The sequence below is a fragment of the Adiantum capillus-veneris genome, chromosome 27 (genome assembly GCF_014529385.1).
Source record: "Adiantum capillus-veneris isolate H3 chromosome 27, ASM1452938v2, whole genome shotgun sequence".
NCBI lineage: Eukaryota > Viridiplantae > Streptophyta > Polypodiopsida > Polypodiales > Pteridaceae > Adiantum > Adiantum capillus-veneris.
Window position 1 is genome coordinate 3693292 of NC_140957.1, and position 19011 is coordinate 3712302.

Sequence of the window (19011 nt, forward strand, 5' to 3'; positions counted from 1 at the left end):
ACGACCGGCATGGCATGCACGTCCTGCTAGAGGCTCACAAAGTGCCAGGCTAGGTCCTAAGCTAATGACTCATGCTAGATTGTAGCAGAAGCATGTCTTCGTAGCGCAAGTGAAGTGCACACGTGACATCAAAGGAGCAGTAAAGCAATTGCTATCTACTTTTCTCCATATAGAATTTGAGTACAGAAGTTTGTACTTGAGAGTACACTAAAAGACTTCTATGTTTGATATACATGTAGGTTGGTGGGATTTTTAATCATTTAAGTCTGCATGTGTTAGATTTGCATGTGTTAGATTTGCATGTGTTAGATTTCCAACATAGAGTATATGTGATATGAGTTGATGCAGCAAGTAGTATTGGCATGCATAGGTCGCTTGCAGTATTTCAAGGGGGGTATGTCACCAAGATGTGTATTTTTCTTGTTGCCTTCTCTATATACTCAATATATATTTTTATTCATTTACTTTTGCTTGTTTTCCCCCGAAACCCTTGAAAGTTGCAAGTGGACATTGCATAGCCAGTGTGAAACAGCTGTAGCCAAATGGGTTTCTCACATGGGGAATCTAGGTCGTTCAGTCGGTGAGTGGTTGGGCCATTTAGCACTGAATTTTGATGAGTATGGAAGCATGTATGCGCCCTAATATAATCTGGGCCATGCGACAAGTCACTGAACAACTTTTTAAGTTAGGAGGGATTAGGAAAGTGAACGGTGAACCATAAGGGCATAAAGCACACTTGTCAGAAGGAACTAGTCATCATCTGCAAGTAAGGGGCGCAAGTAGGGGGCCAACTGAGGGGGGGCCGGGGCGCTCAAGAAGAGAAAGGGGCAGCTTTGGCTTAGTTGTGAGTGGATTTTCAGGTTTCAAGGTTTAGTGGAAAGCTTACCTCTCTCCTATCTCATGTAGCACGATGATTCTGCTTGCGTGCATCTCTCCCTCCTTTACACATATGGTAATGCCCCACTAATTGGGCTTCTCAGATGATTATGTACAGTCTTGTGGGTTTTATGCGCGTTTGCCAAGGCAAGAACCTTTTGAAAAGGAACCAGATTAGCTAATTGCTAATCCCCCACAGGTACGCACAGTTCCATCCCGAGAGATTGGGAAATAGGAGAGTTTTCTCACGTGAAAATTCGTCCAAATCAAAGGGGAAGTGTCCCATTGCGTGTAGGAGCTCCTGAGACACTCATAGACGTGATTGCTCTGCTCAAAACGATTCAAAACAGAGAATTACAGCTCACTGCGTTTATTTTGAGGTTTAGGGTTTCGCACCAAAACTACAAGATAACATCCTGGAAGCCTCGAGGAAGCCTTGGGGTGGTTATACAGAAGTTTGGGCACTTGTATGTGACCAAAAGAGGAAATTACAGCATGATGACATTGACTCACAGCTCACCGAAAAGCTTCTAAAATGCAAGGGAAATCCGTTATGTACTTGTACTTTCGACCTACAGAGATTTCGGTGCGTTATGTTGCCAAAATTGAGTCAAAAACCTACAATCTCAGCCCCTTGACAGGTTTGGACAGCTTGGTGTGTCTTGTGTTCGGATCGTTTGTTTCTAGTTGAAGAAAGAAATACTTCAAGGGATGCCGGTCTTTGGGGCCTACAAGGTGTCTGTCTTCGTGTGTGCAACGGCAATCTAGTTGCTAGACGCATGTGTGTTCTCTTTCTTCTGAGTCCTCGGTGTGTAATTAACAAGGTATTTGAAGTTGTACCGCCCTTTATTGTGTATTGGCCGGTTGCAGACAATGAGGGGTAAGGGGCACATATATATTGCCTAGACTCCTGCAAAATAGGGAAAGGCCGAAGAGTGGGACAAATGGACCAAAATAGGGCCAAAAACTCAAAAAATCGACTAAAATGCATATTAAGGGCCATTGTGGCCATACAACCATGCTATGCAACATAGGATGCAACCGTTTGGTCTTACGTATTCAACTTCTTGTAGATGTGAATCTTGTTCAAGCTAATGGAAGAGATTTGATGTCAAGATGTGTGTCACATGCAATAAGGAAAATTTGATAAAATTGAGCTAATTTTAGATATTTTAACGCTACTTTCCTCGAAATATAGCTGGGATTTTCCCTTTTCCTCTTGCTGTCAGCCGGCATTTTTGAATTTCAAAGTAGCACGATTGTAAGCTGAGATACACTTTTCTTGAACAGTGAATATTTTGTACGTTACTTTCCTCGAAATATAGCTGGGATTTTCCCTTTTCCTCTTGCTGTCAGCCGGCATTTTTGAATTTCAAAGTAGCACGATTGTAAGCTGAGATACACTTTTCTTGAATAGTGAATATTTGGTACGTGACTTCATTACATGTGGTGGAGGCGACATAATTGATTTGGCAAGTACTCCAGTCTAAATGATGCCTTATGCTAATGTTATTATATTGGTTTTGAGTCTCTTGGAGGATTGTAGCAACACATGCATGCATTAGTTGACTTTTGTACACAGAGAGGCCTCACAATGAACCTTGGAAAGACCATGGTCATGATCTTTCACACATCAAGCCAAGGCAAGAGCTAGAGCCTAGGCTACATCCACTCTTGCACGCAGGCAGGTGGAGGTGGTTACTTCATATGTGTATGTAGGGGTTACTTTTCTGTAGTCACTACACGATTCACTATGGGATTAGCAAATAGGGCTAGGCATGCCTAGCCTCACACCGGTGGACATAGATAGAGCGACCATAGGTACTCATGATTGCACGTATGATACACAACAAACCTTTAGCACCTCATGTTATTGTTTGAGTGGAGTTTCTTGCACTATCCATGATGGTGGAGGCCCTATTTCAGACCATATGCTTTCTAGACAGATTAAGAGAGAGGTAACATGACCAGGTGTTATTGACCGGTTACCATATAGAGCTTTCGAGCCTTGCAAACACTTGGCCGAGGCAAGGGATAGAGGATCTTGGTATGCTGAGGTCACATAGTGTGCAAGGTGCCCTAAGATGGCATTGAAATATGCTCTAGGCAACATCAAAAATCTGTGGCGCTAAGCGCCCCAGGATGTCTTGGAAATCTCACTAGTTCTCTAGGTAGAGCTTAAAATAGATGATCCATTTTACTTCAATATTTTGTAGGCTCATTTTCCATTGATTTTTTTCTAGTTCTGACAGCAGGGAATAGAGGTGAACCACCTTCCACCATTCAATAATGGCAAAGATGCACCACAATTCACCTCTCGCATGGTGAGAGGAACAAAGTCCCGAGATAGGATCTCTGGTAGCTATATATACAAGAGACGTGGATATCACTTAGGTAGCACCTTCCTTCGAAGATGCTATACTACAGAGAGTGCTTCATGAGCATTTCGGATGCTATGTGCAGAAGGTGCTTAAGACTTTTGAAAAAGGGAAAGCAAAGATGGTGGAGGCGCTACCTCAGAATCATCGAGAGTCGATTGGGGCTCCAACATAGCCCCAAAGGGATCTTGCAGTAAAAACCTCCCATCAGCACGAAGAAGACTCAACCTCTTTGCCTAATTACTTACCAAATTACTCTGTCATGAAGAATCTGGACACGTCATTCCTGATGAAGATCTCCAGTTACATCCAGACGAGGCCGTAAATCAACCAAGGGAAGCAAGAGAGCACGACTTGGATCAAAGGAAGGGTCAACACAGAATCCCCGTGCATAAAGATTCCAAAGCTATCTCCAATTACCCCTTGTAGAATTTGCCTATAATAACATTGTACATTCCTCTACAAGAAAAGCTCCTTTTGAGGTTATTTATAGCAAACCACATCTTCCACCAATCCTTTTCACCAAGGATAATATATTTGTAGCTGATGAATTTGCTCAAGATTTAGATATCGCGTACACTCAAGTGAAGTGCGCTATCCTTAGATCTTAAGAAAAGCATAACAAAGCAGCATATAGATATCGTTGTTATCTCAAGCTAGTTGAAGGACAGTTTGTTCTTTTCAAGTTTGACAAAGCGAGACTTAAGAAACATACCATTAAAAAAGGGAAAGTTGTAAAATTTTCCAAAGAGATATTATGGCCCGTTTAAGATCCCAGATCAGATAAAATGAGGCTACTTTTCGAGTGGATCTTCCACAAACTTGGAACATTCACATGAGTCTTCTACCTTTTATTGGCGAACCTCCTGCAAAACTAGTAAATGAAGATCCCCTTAAGGTAGATGAAACAGGAGAAATACTTCTTTGAGTACATATTATACACCATCAGGAATGCCAACTAAAGTCTGGAACGACTCATCGTAAGTACTTAGAGAAGTCTGGAATTACTCCCCTATAGATGCTGAGTGGATGACAAAATGAAAATTGAAAGATTTTCTAGACATCCTGCATAAGTATCATGAAACTCTAAAGTTGAGGACAATTGTTTAGAAGCCAAGAGGGATGTAATATTTTTAGCTAAGGCTACAAATGAATAAAAAAAATGTTTGTGCCCACAAGACTAATTTATAAATTTATTGGTATCAATTAATAATTTAATAGACGAATCAATTTTCCGATGCAATGTGCCATCCAGAAATTTATTGGTGTTCGGATAGTATGATAAGTATAACAATAGCACGACGCAGTTCATAACACATTAGAACAAGCACATGAATAAGATGGTGTTTCTAGTTTGCTCAAAAAAGGCACTATTCAACATTCTTATTGTGGCGGCCCGAGAAAGTGGCCAGTCGGACACAATATAAATAAGTCTCGGTGGGAGCAGGCAGACAGAGTCGGGAGGGGCGTGGAAATAGCATAGATAAATATGCTTTGGATTGGCTAGGAATTCACATTTTGGCACTTGTTTTTAAATTAAGGGTTGAAAACCAGTAAAGACAAGTGGCCGGGCCAGTTTGAAACAAACCAAAGTTAATAACATTAAAGAATGTCACGTGCGCACTTCACTTGCGCTACGTGGACATGTTCTGCCACAGTCTAGCATGATCCAATAGCTTAGGATCGAGCTTGGCACCTTTGTGAGCCTCTAGCAGGACGTGCATGCCCAAGCCGGTCACAGTTGCATAGCCTCTCTTGCACAGTACAACATTTTACCATGTAGGCATTTTGTGCCTCGTGAACCACCTCTTATTTTGGTCACTTAATTAATAAGTGATTTTCAGCCATTTTATGGAATCGTGAGGGCTGTCTTTTGCCTGCTCGACCCATCCCTTATCACCTATAAAGGAGAAGCCATGGGCGCTTGTAGAAGGCAGAGGACCCTTGAATGTGCCCAGCGTTTTCTCAGAAGGCCAGACCAGTGTTTTCAGCTTTGCAGTACCAGCGTTTTCAGCCCAAGACAACAACGTTTTCAGATTTGGAGCGTCTACAGATTCCAGCCCTAGCCTCTTAGTGGTTTCAGATCCCTAACCATCGACCTCGCTAGCAGTTTGGCATTCAGTTGTAGACCCGTCGTCGTCGTCGTCGTCGTCGACACCATCGTCGTCATCGTCATCGACAAGGAGCCAAAAGTACCCAGCATCGGTACCCATTAGCTTTAGCATCTCAACATTCAGTCATTGTATGAGCATTTGTGCAAGAATAAAGAAAGTACTTGCTCTGGCAACAAAGCAAGGGGGTCCTTGAGGGTTGGGACCTGACATCCTTGTGTCGTCTCTTTTCTCTCTCTTCCTTTCAGTTCGATTCAGTTCCTTCAAGTGAAGTAAGTGTCCCTTGTGTTTGTGTGGAGTACTAGATTTGAGCTAAATCCATAAACACTTCTGCTGCAGTTGACAAAGAAACAGGCCAAAGTTAATAACAATTTGAAATAAGCCAAAGTCAATAACATTAAAGAATTGAACACATAGCGTAGAGTATTGGGAAATGAGCATCGTTGGCAAATTATGAGCTCTCTCTCTCTCTCTCTCTCTCTCTCCAATGCCAAATGGTACAAAATAATCACACGTTATTGCATAAAGAAGGTAGCGGTACCATTTTGTAGATACTCTCTCAACAGTTTATACACACGTAGAGCTCTCTCTCTCTCTCTCTCTCTCTCTCTCTCTCTCATCAACGATTTCTTACTCATGCTCTTGGGGGAGTTGTGCAGAGGTTATGAAGCTTGCGGCGAAGGTGACAAGCAGCTATAGAAGCTTATGTGCGTCCCTGAAGTTTGTGTGCATCCCCGTGGGGAATAGCCGCACTCAGACAAATGCACTAGTGGCTGTCCGCACAGATTTTAAGCACTCGGACGAAAATCGAGCAGACAACAATAGTGACTAGACAATAGTAATGACCGCTCCCGCATAGAAGATTGCAGAATGAAGCAGATATATCCGTTTCCGGCTACAAGTATATTGAATTTCAACCAAATCGGCTGATGAATGACATGCATTCTCATGCATCAGAATAGTCTCCGGAGAGAGAACAACGCAAGCTGTTCCGGTTCATGTGTTTGTAAAAGTTCATTGTCAATAGAAATTCTCCTTCCGCTTCTGTGACAACTGTGTAATGGCTGGTTTCATGGATTGTTGTGGCCGAAAGCAAGACAGAGCATATCATTATGGTAGAGAAGAGAGACTAAGTACTTGAAAAGGGACCTTCCTCACATGGCACTGAAAAAGGTCCTACAACTCTTCAAGAAGAGGATAGGTTGTTTAAAGCTTAACTATTTGGTCAAGATTCCAAGGATGTAGGAGTTCTTACTAGCTCCTACCCAGGTTTTACAGGCTCCTACATAGGGCTTACAGGCTTCGACACAGGATATGTTTGAGTTGTTGATGCTCGAGGAAAAGCCCATGTGATTAAGCAACCAGCGGTGTCCATTGATTCAAAGCAACCTACTTTACTTGGACATGGTCAAGGGAGTAATGAAGAAACTGTTCGTCTGACCATTCTGCTGCCTACTATATATCCTGGTTATTTTGGAGGTGGTTCACTGTTTCAGTCTATAGCTTTGAATTCCATGCTTTTTCAAAAAAGCCATTAAATTCACGGAGAAGTAATCTCCCCCTTCATCTAACGTGAGGCACATGCAATGCGCAAACATCTTATCAATGTTCCATCTTTCAGATTGTGCATGTGGAAGGCAGAAAGAACGTGGTGGTCAATGCGTTGTTGCAAAAGCCCCAAATTTGCCTCAAATTTCAGCAGTGTCAATTCTGTACCATTGTGAACTAGACGAAAGGAAGACACAATATGCTGAAGCCATAGATTTTACAAGAATTTATGATCAACTTGATGGGCAACATCATGAACACTATACGCTTAAGAGTGACTTTCTCATGATGCATGGAAAGTAATGCGTTACTAAACAATTGCGGTCAAAGGTTTTGATGGAAAGTCATGCCCCATGAGGGCATCGTGGAATTGATGCGATAGTGAAAGTGGTTGATGCATTCTTTTGTTGGCTAGCTTTACGCCAAGATGTTGACACATTTGTAAGATCATGCCTAGTATGTTAGAAAACCAAACAGGCAAAAGCAACTAGGATTGTTGCAATCATTGCTGACTCCTAATAGACCATGGGAAAGTATGGCAATGGACTTTATCTTTGATCTTCCATATTAAAGATTATCTCTTGATACATCTTTACCTTGCTCATAGTGATTTTATGGAGGATGGTAATACTACCTTTTCACCTTTTGTCATGCTCTGATAGTAGGACACCTTGCATTGTAATATTCGAAATCCTTGTTATAACAGACAATGTGAAAGTCACAATAGTTTTCTACGGTGGGGGAATAGTCAGCTCCCACAAAGAGGAATGCTGATACTATCTTTTGTTTGTGCCCATCTTTATATCATGCTCTGATAGTAAGATGCCTTGCATTGCAATTTTTCAAGTCCTTCAACTGACACAGAATCTCAAAATAACAATATTTTATAATAGTTTGTTGCTTGGACTTATTTGGATGGTTTACTTTCATTTTGTGAAAGATGTCCAAAAAAACGTTAGCGAAAGTGTACAGAGATTGATCAACAACAGTACGACTAGCTATCTTATTGCTTTTAGATGCATGTGTGTGCGCACGCACGTGCGTCTACTGAGAGAGAAGTCCCTAATCCTAGATCTACCGTTGTTGCGGTTTCTAGGTTGCCTAATGCTTTACCTGTGGATAAAGGCAAGGTCAAACCTGTTGCTTCCCCAAATCCTCTAGGTAAAGGAAAGTTTGTATCTACTCCTGAATCTAAAAACAAGGGGAAAATTGTGGTCTCGGCAGAAGGATCTCCTTGGGTGACCCCCAAGAAGATTGTGAAGATGCCTTCGCAGCTATCTTCTCGTAATTATGTACCTCTTGAAGTCAAATTTGTGGGGCAAAAACCTCTTCCTTGTAATGATAATCGCACTCTTGGGGATGCATGGAATAAGGTGGTGCATTCTTATAAGATGCAGTAGTTCATGGGACTTCTCAATCACCTGCAGGCTTTATTGCCCCTGAGATAGGCGTGCAGAATAGTGTGGTTGAGTCGTGGGCTGTTGATGTTGATGTACTTATGGGCACGTCAACTTAGTCCCTTCCTTATTTTGCCTCTGTAAATATCTCTTGAATGCATAGTTGTGTTAGATGCATTTCTTATAATGTGCGTGGGTTATGTAACCCTAATAATTGGAGATTAACCTGGCACTATGTACATATATGTAAGGTAGACATTGTGGTTTTGCAAGAGCACAATCAACATGGATATGCTGGGCAATGCTCGTATTTTGCGGGATACTGGATAGCATATGCCGGTTTGTCGGGCTTTTCGGGTGTTTTGATTATGGTTAGGCATGAATTGTAGCTAGTTCTGGCATATAATGATCCAGCGGGTCGTTGGATGGTGGTCCAATGCACGATCAATGGCCAGATTTATGATTTTGGTGGTGTACATGCGCATACGACCTCCGGACAACGAGCTGTTTTGTGGCGTGAGATATCTTCTTATCCATGGCTTTTCAATGCGTTGCTTTCTAGTGATTTTAACAATGCACCCGCTTTAATAGATAACACCACAGGACATTCGCACATGCTGAGCATAGAACTGTAGGCCTGGACAGATCTTGTTGCATGCACACGGATGTTGGATTTGCGGACCCTCTTGCATCCCAATATTTTGGGGTACACATTTCAACATAATGCTCTCGCTGCATATCGTGCAAGATTAGATCGGTGGTATGTCCTCGGCATGCAACAATTTGATGAGTTTGTATGCGAAATGAGCATAGACCATTCTTTGCTTTTATTTGATCATGCTCCTGTTGTGATGTTGTTGCACTTTGGGCAACTACACTATGATCGGCCTCTTTCTAAAAAACGTTCGTTGCACATCAACAATGCATATCTTTCGCACAAAGTATTATGTGAGATGATTTATGATGTCATTCCCCCTTTGGTTGCCCAAATGTATCTTGATTCTAATGTGGCCTGGGTTCGCTTTGTTGTGCGTGTGCAAAGTGTGATTCAAGATTACATGTTTTAATTACGTGGTGATGTTGAGGATGCCAAGCATGTGTATCAACATCTCCAACTCTTAGCGGACACACGTTTGTTGTCGGAAACTGAATCGACAGCCCTTTGTCGAGCCCGGGTGTGTCTGCAGCATAACGATAAACGAAAATTGGACAAGTGGCATACTCGTGCTCGCCATTCAGCGTTTGTGGGCAAGGGATGTGCCTCAAAACAGTTTTTAAAGCACTTGCATCGTTCAAGGGCTTCTCAAACTATTAAGTGGGTTATGCTCCGACCACGAGCCTGGACAGCCTCAAAGCGTGAGCTTACGGATGCCATGGTGTCACATTTTAGGAATGTTTTCGCCGCTCCCAGTGCGGCATATGCTGTTGTTATACACACATGCCACCTTTTATTATCTACAGTGCGTTCAATTGTCCTGCCTCAAGATGCTTTGGCCATGGAGGCGGATTTTGTAGAAAATGAATTGTTGCATTGGCCTCGCTCTCGCCCGTTGCTTATGTCCAATATCGTATCTCACTTGTGGCGCACTAGTTCTCATAAGAAAGGCCTTCGTTTGTTGGCTATGGAGAAACTTTGCACTCGGAAGTGTCTTGGGGGGCTGAATATTTTGGACCTTCATCGCCATGCTTTGGCAAAGAAGGCTATGTTGTTGCCTACTCTTGCACAACAGTCTCAGCCATGGACAGTTATGGTCGCTGATCTATGTCGGCACGTTACCACTCCTACCTTTGGTCATTGGCAGGCTTCCTTTTGGGAGATTGTGTTTGGCAAGATGGTTGGTCGTATTTCTGGTTGCTCGATCACCTCTGGCTTGCTCTCTGCTTGGAAAGTTGTTACGGATCATCTCTCTTGGCATGGCAGGCAGCAAGCAGATGGGAATTCGATGCGTTGGGAAAGCATTCACTAGAGTAGGGTGTTCTCTCTTACCGTGGTTGATCAGTCGCCTCGTCAAGCCTACTTCCTCTCTAGTCGTGGCATACGCACGGTGGATGATGTGGTGGACTCATCTGGGAGTTTGCTTACTTTTTCTCAAGCAGCGGCACTCTTTGGGTTGGGCCTGCATTATCTCAGATTTGGAGTCTGCTTCAGCATATGCTGGCTGCTTTCCTCCCCATTTTGCCGCTGGTCAGTGGATGCCGTATGCAGGATTGGAATTTTATGGGACATTCCTTTGAATGCGATTTCTGCCCGCCATATCTATGCTTCTCTTATGCAGGACTCTTGGCTGGCCGATCACTTCAATGTGCTCTGGGCTTTACATCAATTTGATCAATGCTGGAGACAGGCTCTTATTGCAATCTAAAAGTCTCGCCTGCCTCTCAAGGAGCGTATGTTTCTTTGGTGCTGTTTGCTAGGAGTTCTGCCGGTTGGAAATCTCTTTGCGGCGTGTTGCATTAGCTCCTCTTGTTGTGTCAGTTGCTTCGCTGCTGATGAGACTGTCAAGCATGTGTTTTGGGATTGTCGCTGCACCAGGGCTTTCCTTCCGCTGCGTTTCTGCTTGTTTGCACCTTCGATTTCCCTCGGTAGTTTTCCACAAACAATTCTGGCTTTTTGGCATTCTTCCTTCCCTCCAACGATTTGCCATCTTCTTCACGGGGTCAGATTTTGGTCGCTATGGTCTTTGTGGCACCATCACAATCTTCGCATGTTTCACTGGCATGAGGCAGATTGTTTTCCATCGTTCAAGATTTCGTTGAGGCAATCGTTACATTTTGCCTTTGATATTGGGGACATATCCCTGGAAATTCTGCAACTCCTCTATGTTTGCTTTTAGCGCTTTCACATCACTGAACACTTCTGTGTTCCGCCCTTTGTATCTGATCTTTTTGGTGGGTTTTCCTCGCTTTGAGGTTTCCCACAGGTAAATTAATCAAAACAGTTTACAAGAAAAAAAGTGTGTGTGCGTGCATGTGCACTGGGTTTCCATTTTCATGTCAGTCCATGGCAGTTTTATCATGAGAACTTCTTCGCAGGTGTCGCAGTGGCTGTGGCTGACATGTTGGACCTTCCATTTAAGGATAACTCTTTTGATGTGGTAATTGAAAAAGGCACCATGGTAAGTGCTCAAGTAATTTGTTGTTTCAACTCTTATCACCAGCTTGCTGTTAGTTGTCTTTGCAGATGAAGGTTTTGTTATTTAATAGCATTGTGTGGATGCATTTAAGTCAATTCCTTGTGCATGTGAATCTTTCCTGACCTGATCAAAACTGGGCTCATAAGAGGTAGTGCAAAGGACATGCTTGCCAGAAATAAGACTGCCGACTTTGTAGAATACATCCTTGTAATGCAAAGGACATGCTTGCCAGAAATAAGACTGCCGACTTTGTAGAATACATCCTTGTTGTATGCCTAATATTTGCATCGGTCCAAATCTTCTAGACATATTAGCAGCATGCTGAAGGGCCTTCACCCTAACAAAGTAACGGAAAAGAAGGGTTTCCACCACCTACACAAAGGACCATTGCCATGATTCACAGAACATATCATGTGTGTTTCAATTTATCCAAAACTTTGGTTTTTTCTTTTTGTCTGCATTCTCAATTAACCACTGATCTAGATGCTGTAAGCTACGTGGATAGTTGCAAAGGGCCTCGGGGGGTACTTAAGAACCCCCTACATAATGTGCGTTTGTAGTGTACCTTAAAACCCCCGTGTCAAAATGTTGACATGAATAGATTGACCCCTTTTTTACCCCCTATTGTCTTTGTTAAATTTCTCGAAGTTTGAAAAATCAAAACCCCTCATGTTGAACTCAGGTGGTATATTAACATGATTATACAGTGGACCCCCAAGGCGAAGGGCAGATCATGTGAAGAAGCTTGCTTTTTTTCATGCAGGATGTGCTGTTTGTTAACAGTGGGGACCCATGGAATCCAAATTTGGAGACCAAAAAATCGGTTGCTTTGATGCTAGAAAGTGTCCATAGGGTTTTATCACCCAATGGCCTTTTCATATCCATCAGCTTCACTCAGGTTGGCCTTTCAAAACCTATTTATGCCAAGGTCTTGACATTGCAATAGATAACAGGGGGCAATGTCATCTTTTGTGTATTATGATTACCATGAGGCTTAGATAACTAATCTGTAAGTATAGTACTAAGCCTCATGGTAATAATTGCACAAAAGATGACATTGCCCCCTGTTTTAAAAATGTTTTATACGTACTATTGATAAAAAACGTGACATGGTTGGATCTCTTAGTAAAGGAGCCTTTAAAGAAAGACTCTCTAAGCCACGAATATGTGATTGTGGGCTGCCCAAGCCTTGAGTCGTAAGTGTACTTTAATCTTTAAACATTCCAATTTTCAATCAAAGTATGTGCAAAACTAGAGCTTCAAATGGGGTACCTATACTTAATAATGTAAGAATGAAGGAAAAAACCAATGTATTTTATTTTTATTCGCGTAATATACGTCTAATACGTGTATTATATGCCCCATTATTATACGTTCCGTCCTGTACATCGCCGCTATGATCCATATTGATCTTGTTATTGTTACCTTGTTCATGGACTTGAACGTGTGTGTGTGTGTGTGTGTGTGTGTGTGTGTGTGATGTTCTGCCACAACATGAGAGAGGTGGTGAGGAAAAAAACGTACCCCTTGTCATGCATTGTTGTGTGACAACACACACACACACACACACACACACACACACATTTATATTATATATATAGTCTGTCGTGCCACAACACGGGAGGGGGGGTGCAGAAAAAGAGGGCCTGGCAAAATGGTGTAGCAAAGGAGAAAATGAGAGACGTGCACATGTTTTATTGCCCGAGATGATTGATTGACTTGTTTCTTGTACCATACCTCATTGACGTGCATGTTCTGTTTGTAGCCACATTTCAGGCGGTTGGTGTTTGAGAGTGACAGATATTCATGGTCAATGAACTGGGCCACATTTGGAGATACATTTCACTATTTTGTTTACACTCTAAGAAAGGTAAGCTGTCTCTTGCATGCGTGATTTGATATGTTATGATTTTCATGTGATCCATCGGCTAAAATGGGTGTTTTGCTTCAGGGCACTTTTGAGAAACGGTTGGAGTCTTCCTCAAGGAGGCTGCAACTAGATCTGGTCCAAGAACAAATGAACCAAGAGGATTATCTATTACAGGTGTTACTAGATGAATCTTAATGTTTTTTAGACAAGTGGGGCCATGGCCCTTTGAAATGTTATCAGAAAGTACATGATAATTGTCTACAGATTATGGTATAGGGTTTAGGGTACTATTCCTTAAAAGAGTAGGAAAATTGCTTAAAGCTGTGGCAAGCAGAGTTGCCTGCAAATGTGGATGCAAGCCTTTGCAGGCGTTTTTAAATGTTTATATGTAGTATTTGATTCACCTATCCACATGTGGGTGCAACTACTATTATATATTTTATATCATCTAGATGTATCAGATCTAGCCTAATTATTTGTGTGTGTCAGAATTGTATTTGGGAGGTTGAGGGGGTTAATATATGTCCAAAGTATAGATCTGCCTTGCACTTGGTTATTTTGCATGGTTGAAGTTGTATTTTGTTTTACTTTCTCAAAGTTGCTGCCACTTCTCAAATCATTTGCCTATTGAGAGATGTACCAATTCATATTCGGACAATGATACCAAGGGTTGTTTTCAATGCTTATATTGGCGACCAAACATGTAAAAATTACATGGTCACGAGAAGGCTTAGTTTTCACGACAGGCTCTTACAGCGGCTCTGCGACGGTAGCTTTTGACCTACTTAGTTTTGTAACTATGTCTTTTTAGGCATAGTTATGCCGGTGAGCTTCAATGCTCATGTCTTCCTCTCTACTTGTGACGCCTTGGTCGTCCTCTCTCTACCCGTTGCAGCCGGTGCACCATCCTTGCACATGTCAGAAGTGGTTCAGGCTTAGTGACAACTAAGCCTCGCATGACCACCACCTAAAACGGACTTGCATCAACTATTGTAGAAGCAGCATGGCAACTTTTACACAAAAGAACTCAAAGTCATTTTGCCTATAAAAAGCAACCGCACTTCACCGGGACCCCACCTTTGATAAATGAAATGCAAGTACTTGTGATTGAACCATAAACAAGGCGTCTGAAGACAGATGTTGGCACTGCCTTTCGCTTCGATCGGGGAGAGAGAGAGAGAGAGAGAGAGAGAGAGGAGAGAGAGACTACCTATAGATTAAAGAAGAGAAAAATGGAACATACCTTTGAAAATTTGAAGGGTGCTCCGTTGTACATGGGCTGAAACTCCCTCGGCATTACCCCTCCCTTTCTACGGAAAGGCAAAATGTTTCTTTTTCCAAGGCGGAGTAAGCGTCTCTTGCCGGCTTTGAAGCTTTGCTTTGTAACTCTGGACTTCTTCTTATAGCTCTTTAATGCTAGCTTCCTAGCTTTCTATCTCCTTGCTTTACATCTCTTCACGCTCATGCATAGCCTTCAATTTTTGCTAGAAAGTTCACTCTTAAACTCAACCTTGTTATCTATTTTTGGTAGGTAGAAGTCTCACCTTTACGTTTATCCCCAAGTCATACATTTTCTTGGTATAGTCTTCCACTTCTTGCATATCTTCGTTGGGCTCTTTTAGACTTACTGTCATCTATACCTCTTGAGGTCGGTATATCTCTTAACCCCCTTCTCTTACTTTTGAGGCAACAACTTATTTTGACACTTCTTTTAAAGTCCATATTGGGCTCTTAGTTGAAACTTTAGCTTTCTCACACATGGTGAATGTTTCCTATAAGTGTTCCAATGGTAGTGAGTGGGGCCTTGGAGAAGGAGCTAGTGAAGTGGTTTCTCCTTATTGCTCTCTATGGACAACTTTTGTTTGTTGTTGTGGACAACTCTCTCTCTCTCTCTCTCTCTCTCTCTCTCGTGTGCGTGCGTACGTGCATGGACACTAGAGGAGAAGCTACAGAGTGTGTTAAGGACAACAAGGGTGCATTCATAGAAGTGATAGAAGAAGGTCCTATAAGACCTGAGGTTTTAACCTATTTTATGTCCATTGAGAGAAGTAGCTTAAATCATGTGCCATCATGAGGGAGTACAAGGCCTTAAAGAAGAGAGAATATCAAAGCCGTAGCAAGCGCAAGAGCTATGCAAGGTTGATTGATGTCGATGAAGAATCAAAGCACACAATTGTTTATGAGATAAAAATTTACTTCAATGATAAGACCCATAGCATGGAGAAGATAGTAAAGTGTAAGATCCTTAATCAAAATTTGGAGTATCCAGCAATTCTCGCACTACTTGATCGAATGTTGAGGGAGGAGCAACAAGTGGAAGCAAATCTACTAGCTAATGTCCACAACACATTGGCAACTACCAAGTAGCCCTCAAACAAAGATAAGATTTTTCTTAAGAGAAGTGCTTTGGCAATGCTGATGAACTCATCCAAAGACTTTCTCGTGGCTAAGGTGCAAGGGTTTTGCAGGTTTCAAAGCTATCCTTAAACAAGGTAAGGTCTATTGGCGGCATGTTGGAAGCAGCAATGTCATAGCTCTATATTTGAGGAATTGAAGGAACTAGTTTACTCATTTTGGCAATTTGATTCACGTGTTTCTCCCAATAAGAAAGATGTTTGTAGAAAAAGATTGGGCAGAAACAACCACATCAAACACCCTATTCATCTACTCAATCAGCCACATGTATACCATTTATGCTATGCTAACGACCATAGAGAAGATGCTATGTAGCACAACTTTTGCTATTAATTACATACATTATATGCTAACTACCTTATGTTCATTAATGCTAGCATAATTCCCTAGTAATTATTAGCATATACTATATGCTCAGTAACATACATGACATACCTAGTAGCATACACATCATGCTTAGTAGCATATATACCATGATTAGGAGCATACATGCCATGGTAATTGGCATATAGATTATGCTTAGTACTTTACATGTGTGAAGAGTGCATGCGAGGAAGGAGAATGCAAAGAGTTTGGGGTGGAGCTCTGAATTGATTAGAATTCCTCACTACCCTAAGGCCAACATGGCCTAAGTGTATATATGTGTAAGTATGTACATCTATACAACCATGAAGCATTCAATGGGCTTTACCCTACATCCATCATCTCCATGCAATGTGCAAACCACTGTGAGGGTAGGCTCTTTGTGAGAGCATTTGCAAGGTTGGCATCCATACGTACCTTGACTAGCTCAATGTGCCTACGAGCCAATATGTTCTGCATCACATAATAAAAGACTTTTTTGTGTTTTGACTTGGAGTGAAACACCGGGTTTTTTGCTACTGCAGTTGCACTCTGACTATCACAATGCAACACTGAAGCCTGAGTAATGCCAATATATCCCACCATGCGAGCTAACCACACAGTTTCCTTGCTTGCATAAAAAATTTCCACATACTCTACTTTTGTGGTGGAAGATGACGTGTACTTCTGGAGAAATGGTCTCCATGACACGACTGCTCCAACAAATAGCAAAACATAGCTAGATGTAGATCTTCGACTATCCACACAACTTGCATAATCCACATCCGCTGTAACCCACAATGGAGCATCACTATTCCCAAAGTGCAAGAACTTGTTTGCGATATCTTTTAGATATCTCAAGATGTGCTTCCTTGCTTCCTAGTACCTTCTACGAGGATTTTTCATAAAGCTCATCACTCCCACTACAAAAACAATGTCCGATCTTGTGGTTACCATGGCGTACATTAGACTGCCAATTGCCGAAGAATATGGAACCTTGGCCATTTTTGCTTTCTCAGCATCAAACTTGAGAGCCTCATTCTTGCAAAGTTTTACATATGCATACATTAGGGTACTCAATGTAGCCTTCCCCCTCCATATTAAAACGTTGCAAGACCTTGTGGATATATGTTTCATGAGACAACTTCAATACCCCACTTTTCTATCCCTCTTGATACACATACCAAGAAAATGACTTGCATCTCCCAACCCTTCATAGAAAATTGTGTGATGTGTGCCTTTCTCAAGATGGACCTCTCATCTTTAGACTTCCCGACAATGAGCATACCATTGACATAGAGTATCAAGATAATAAGTTATCTTCCCAGTTCCTTCCATACCTTTGGGACTGTATGTACTTGTTGAACTTCATGTACCACTGTCTTGAGCCTTGTGTTAGGCCATACAATGCCTTATGTAGTCTACACATCATTTTTGCCTTCATAGGCTTCTTAGATTTGACTTCAAAACACTCTGGCTATTTCATGTAGATATCCTCATCAAGTTCCCCGTGAAGGAAAGTTGTCTGCATGTCCTCAGTGGCTACTGGTCCAAGTACAAGATGCGGCATAATCATCTTAACCATTGGACAAAAAATCTCATCAAAATACACGCCTTTCTTTTGCTTGAAACCCTTAGCAACCAATCTAGCCTTGTACTTAGGCTCGAGATCCTCTGCCATGTACTTCGTCTTGTGCACCCATTTGCAAAGCAAGATTTGTTTGCCCTCTAGTTGTACTCAAATTTCATTGCTTGCTTCCACTTCATGCTATCTTCCATTTTAATAGCCTCTTGGTAGCAAGTAGGCTCTCTGTAGTTAGTAAACAACAAATAGTCTAGTCCTAGCTAAAACCACTCAGGGGCATGAGATACATATGTAGATCTCCTTACTGCCTAACTACTGGACTCTGCTCTCTCATGAGCATCACTATCTCTCTCTAGAGCACTACTAGTGGTAGATATATTACTAGTAAACCGAGCTGTTTACGTAACTAGACTTGAGGCTATGTTCTCAAATCTTACTTTTCTATATTCAAACTCTTTCACGAACTATCTGTGAATCTTTGATTAATTAAAGATCACTTGGGCTCTGCGAATAATTCTTCAACATTTTGGGTGCGAGAGATTCTAGCCCATCTCTCTATCTGCACCATAGCCAATGAAAATGCATTTATGACTTAGGGTCCAAGTTCTTTCTAAGATCTTTAGCAACATATGAGAATGTCTCACACTCAAACACACATAATCTCTCATAATTGAGCTTCTTGCTTATCCAGATCTCTTGCAAAATCTTGTAGTTCAACAGTGCACAAATAGACCTATTGATTATATGCAACGCTGTCATAATAGCCTCTCCCTAAAACTCTGGAGGTAAAATTTACCATAGATAGCATGGAAGCGACCCTCTCTTGAATAGTCCTATTCATGTGCTCAACAACTCCAAGCAGGTGTGTACAACGTAGTAAACTACCTCCTAATGCCTTGTTTTCTACAAAAGTCCTTGAACTTAGTGGAGACATACTCTCCCCTATTTGTCAGTGCACAAAGGCTTCAACTTCTTGCCTGATTGGTTCTCGACCATAGCTAGGAACTTTTGGAAGACATTAAAGACTTCATATGTCCTCTTGAAAAGGTAGACCCAAATTTTTTGAGTAGATCTATTTGTGAATGCCAAGAAATATAATTGCCCCCCCCCCAGAGACTTATGCAACATAGGCCCACATAGATCGCTATGAACCAAATCTAGAGAAGTTTCTAAATTCTTATCCAATGGAGAAGTGGTAAGCCGTTTGTTTCCCATATATACAACACTCATACAAACTAAAATTAGAATATTTTAACACACTCAGTAGAAGGAAGCTCGGCTACATAAATAGAGTTCTCTTTCACTAAAAAGACATACAAGGAATATAATGAGCCAAATATTTGGCCTTTGAGCAT

The 19011-nt window shown here is 41.7% G+C and overlaps 1 protein-coding gene across 1 annotated transcript in view; it reads left to right on the forward strand.

The window, feature by feature from the left end:
- LOC147421419 (S-adenosyl-L-methionine-dependent methyltransferases superfamily protein) overlaps positions 1-13789 on the forward strand; it is a 51671-nt gene extending 37882 nt beyond the window's left edge. Inside the window, exons 4-7 of the mRNA XM_086503552.1 lie at positions 11344-11426; positions 12208-12342; positions 13210-13314; positions 13396-13789. Coding sequence (XP_086359678.1) covers positions 11344-11426; positions 12208-12342; positions 13210-13314; positions 13396-13509 — 437 coding nt within the window. The 3' untranslated portion in view covers positions 13510-13789. The remainder of the gene's footprint in view (positions 1-11343; positions 11427-12207; positions 12343-13209; positions 13315-13395) is intronic.
- The last annotated feature ends 5222 nt before the right edge of the window (positions 13790-19011 follow it).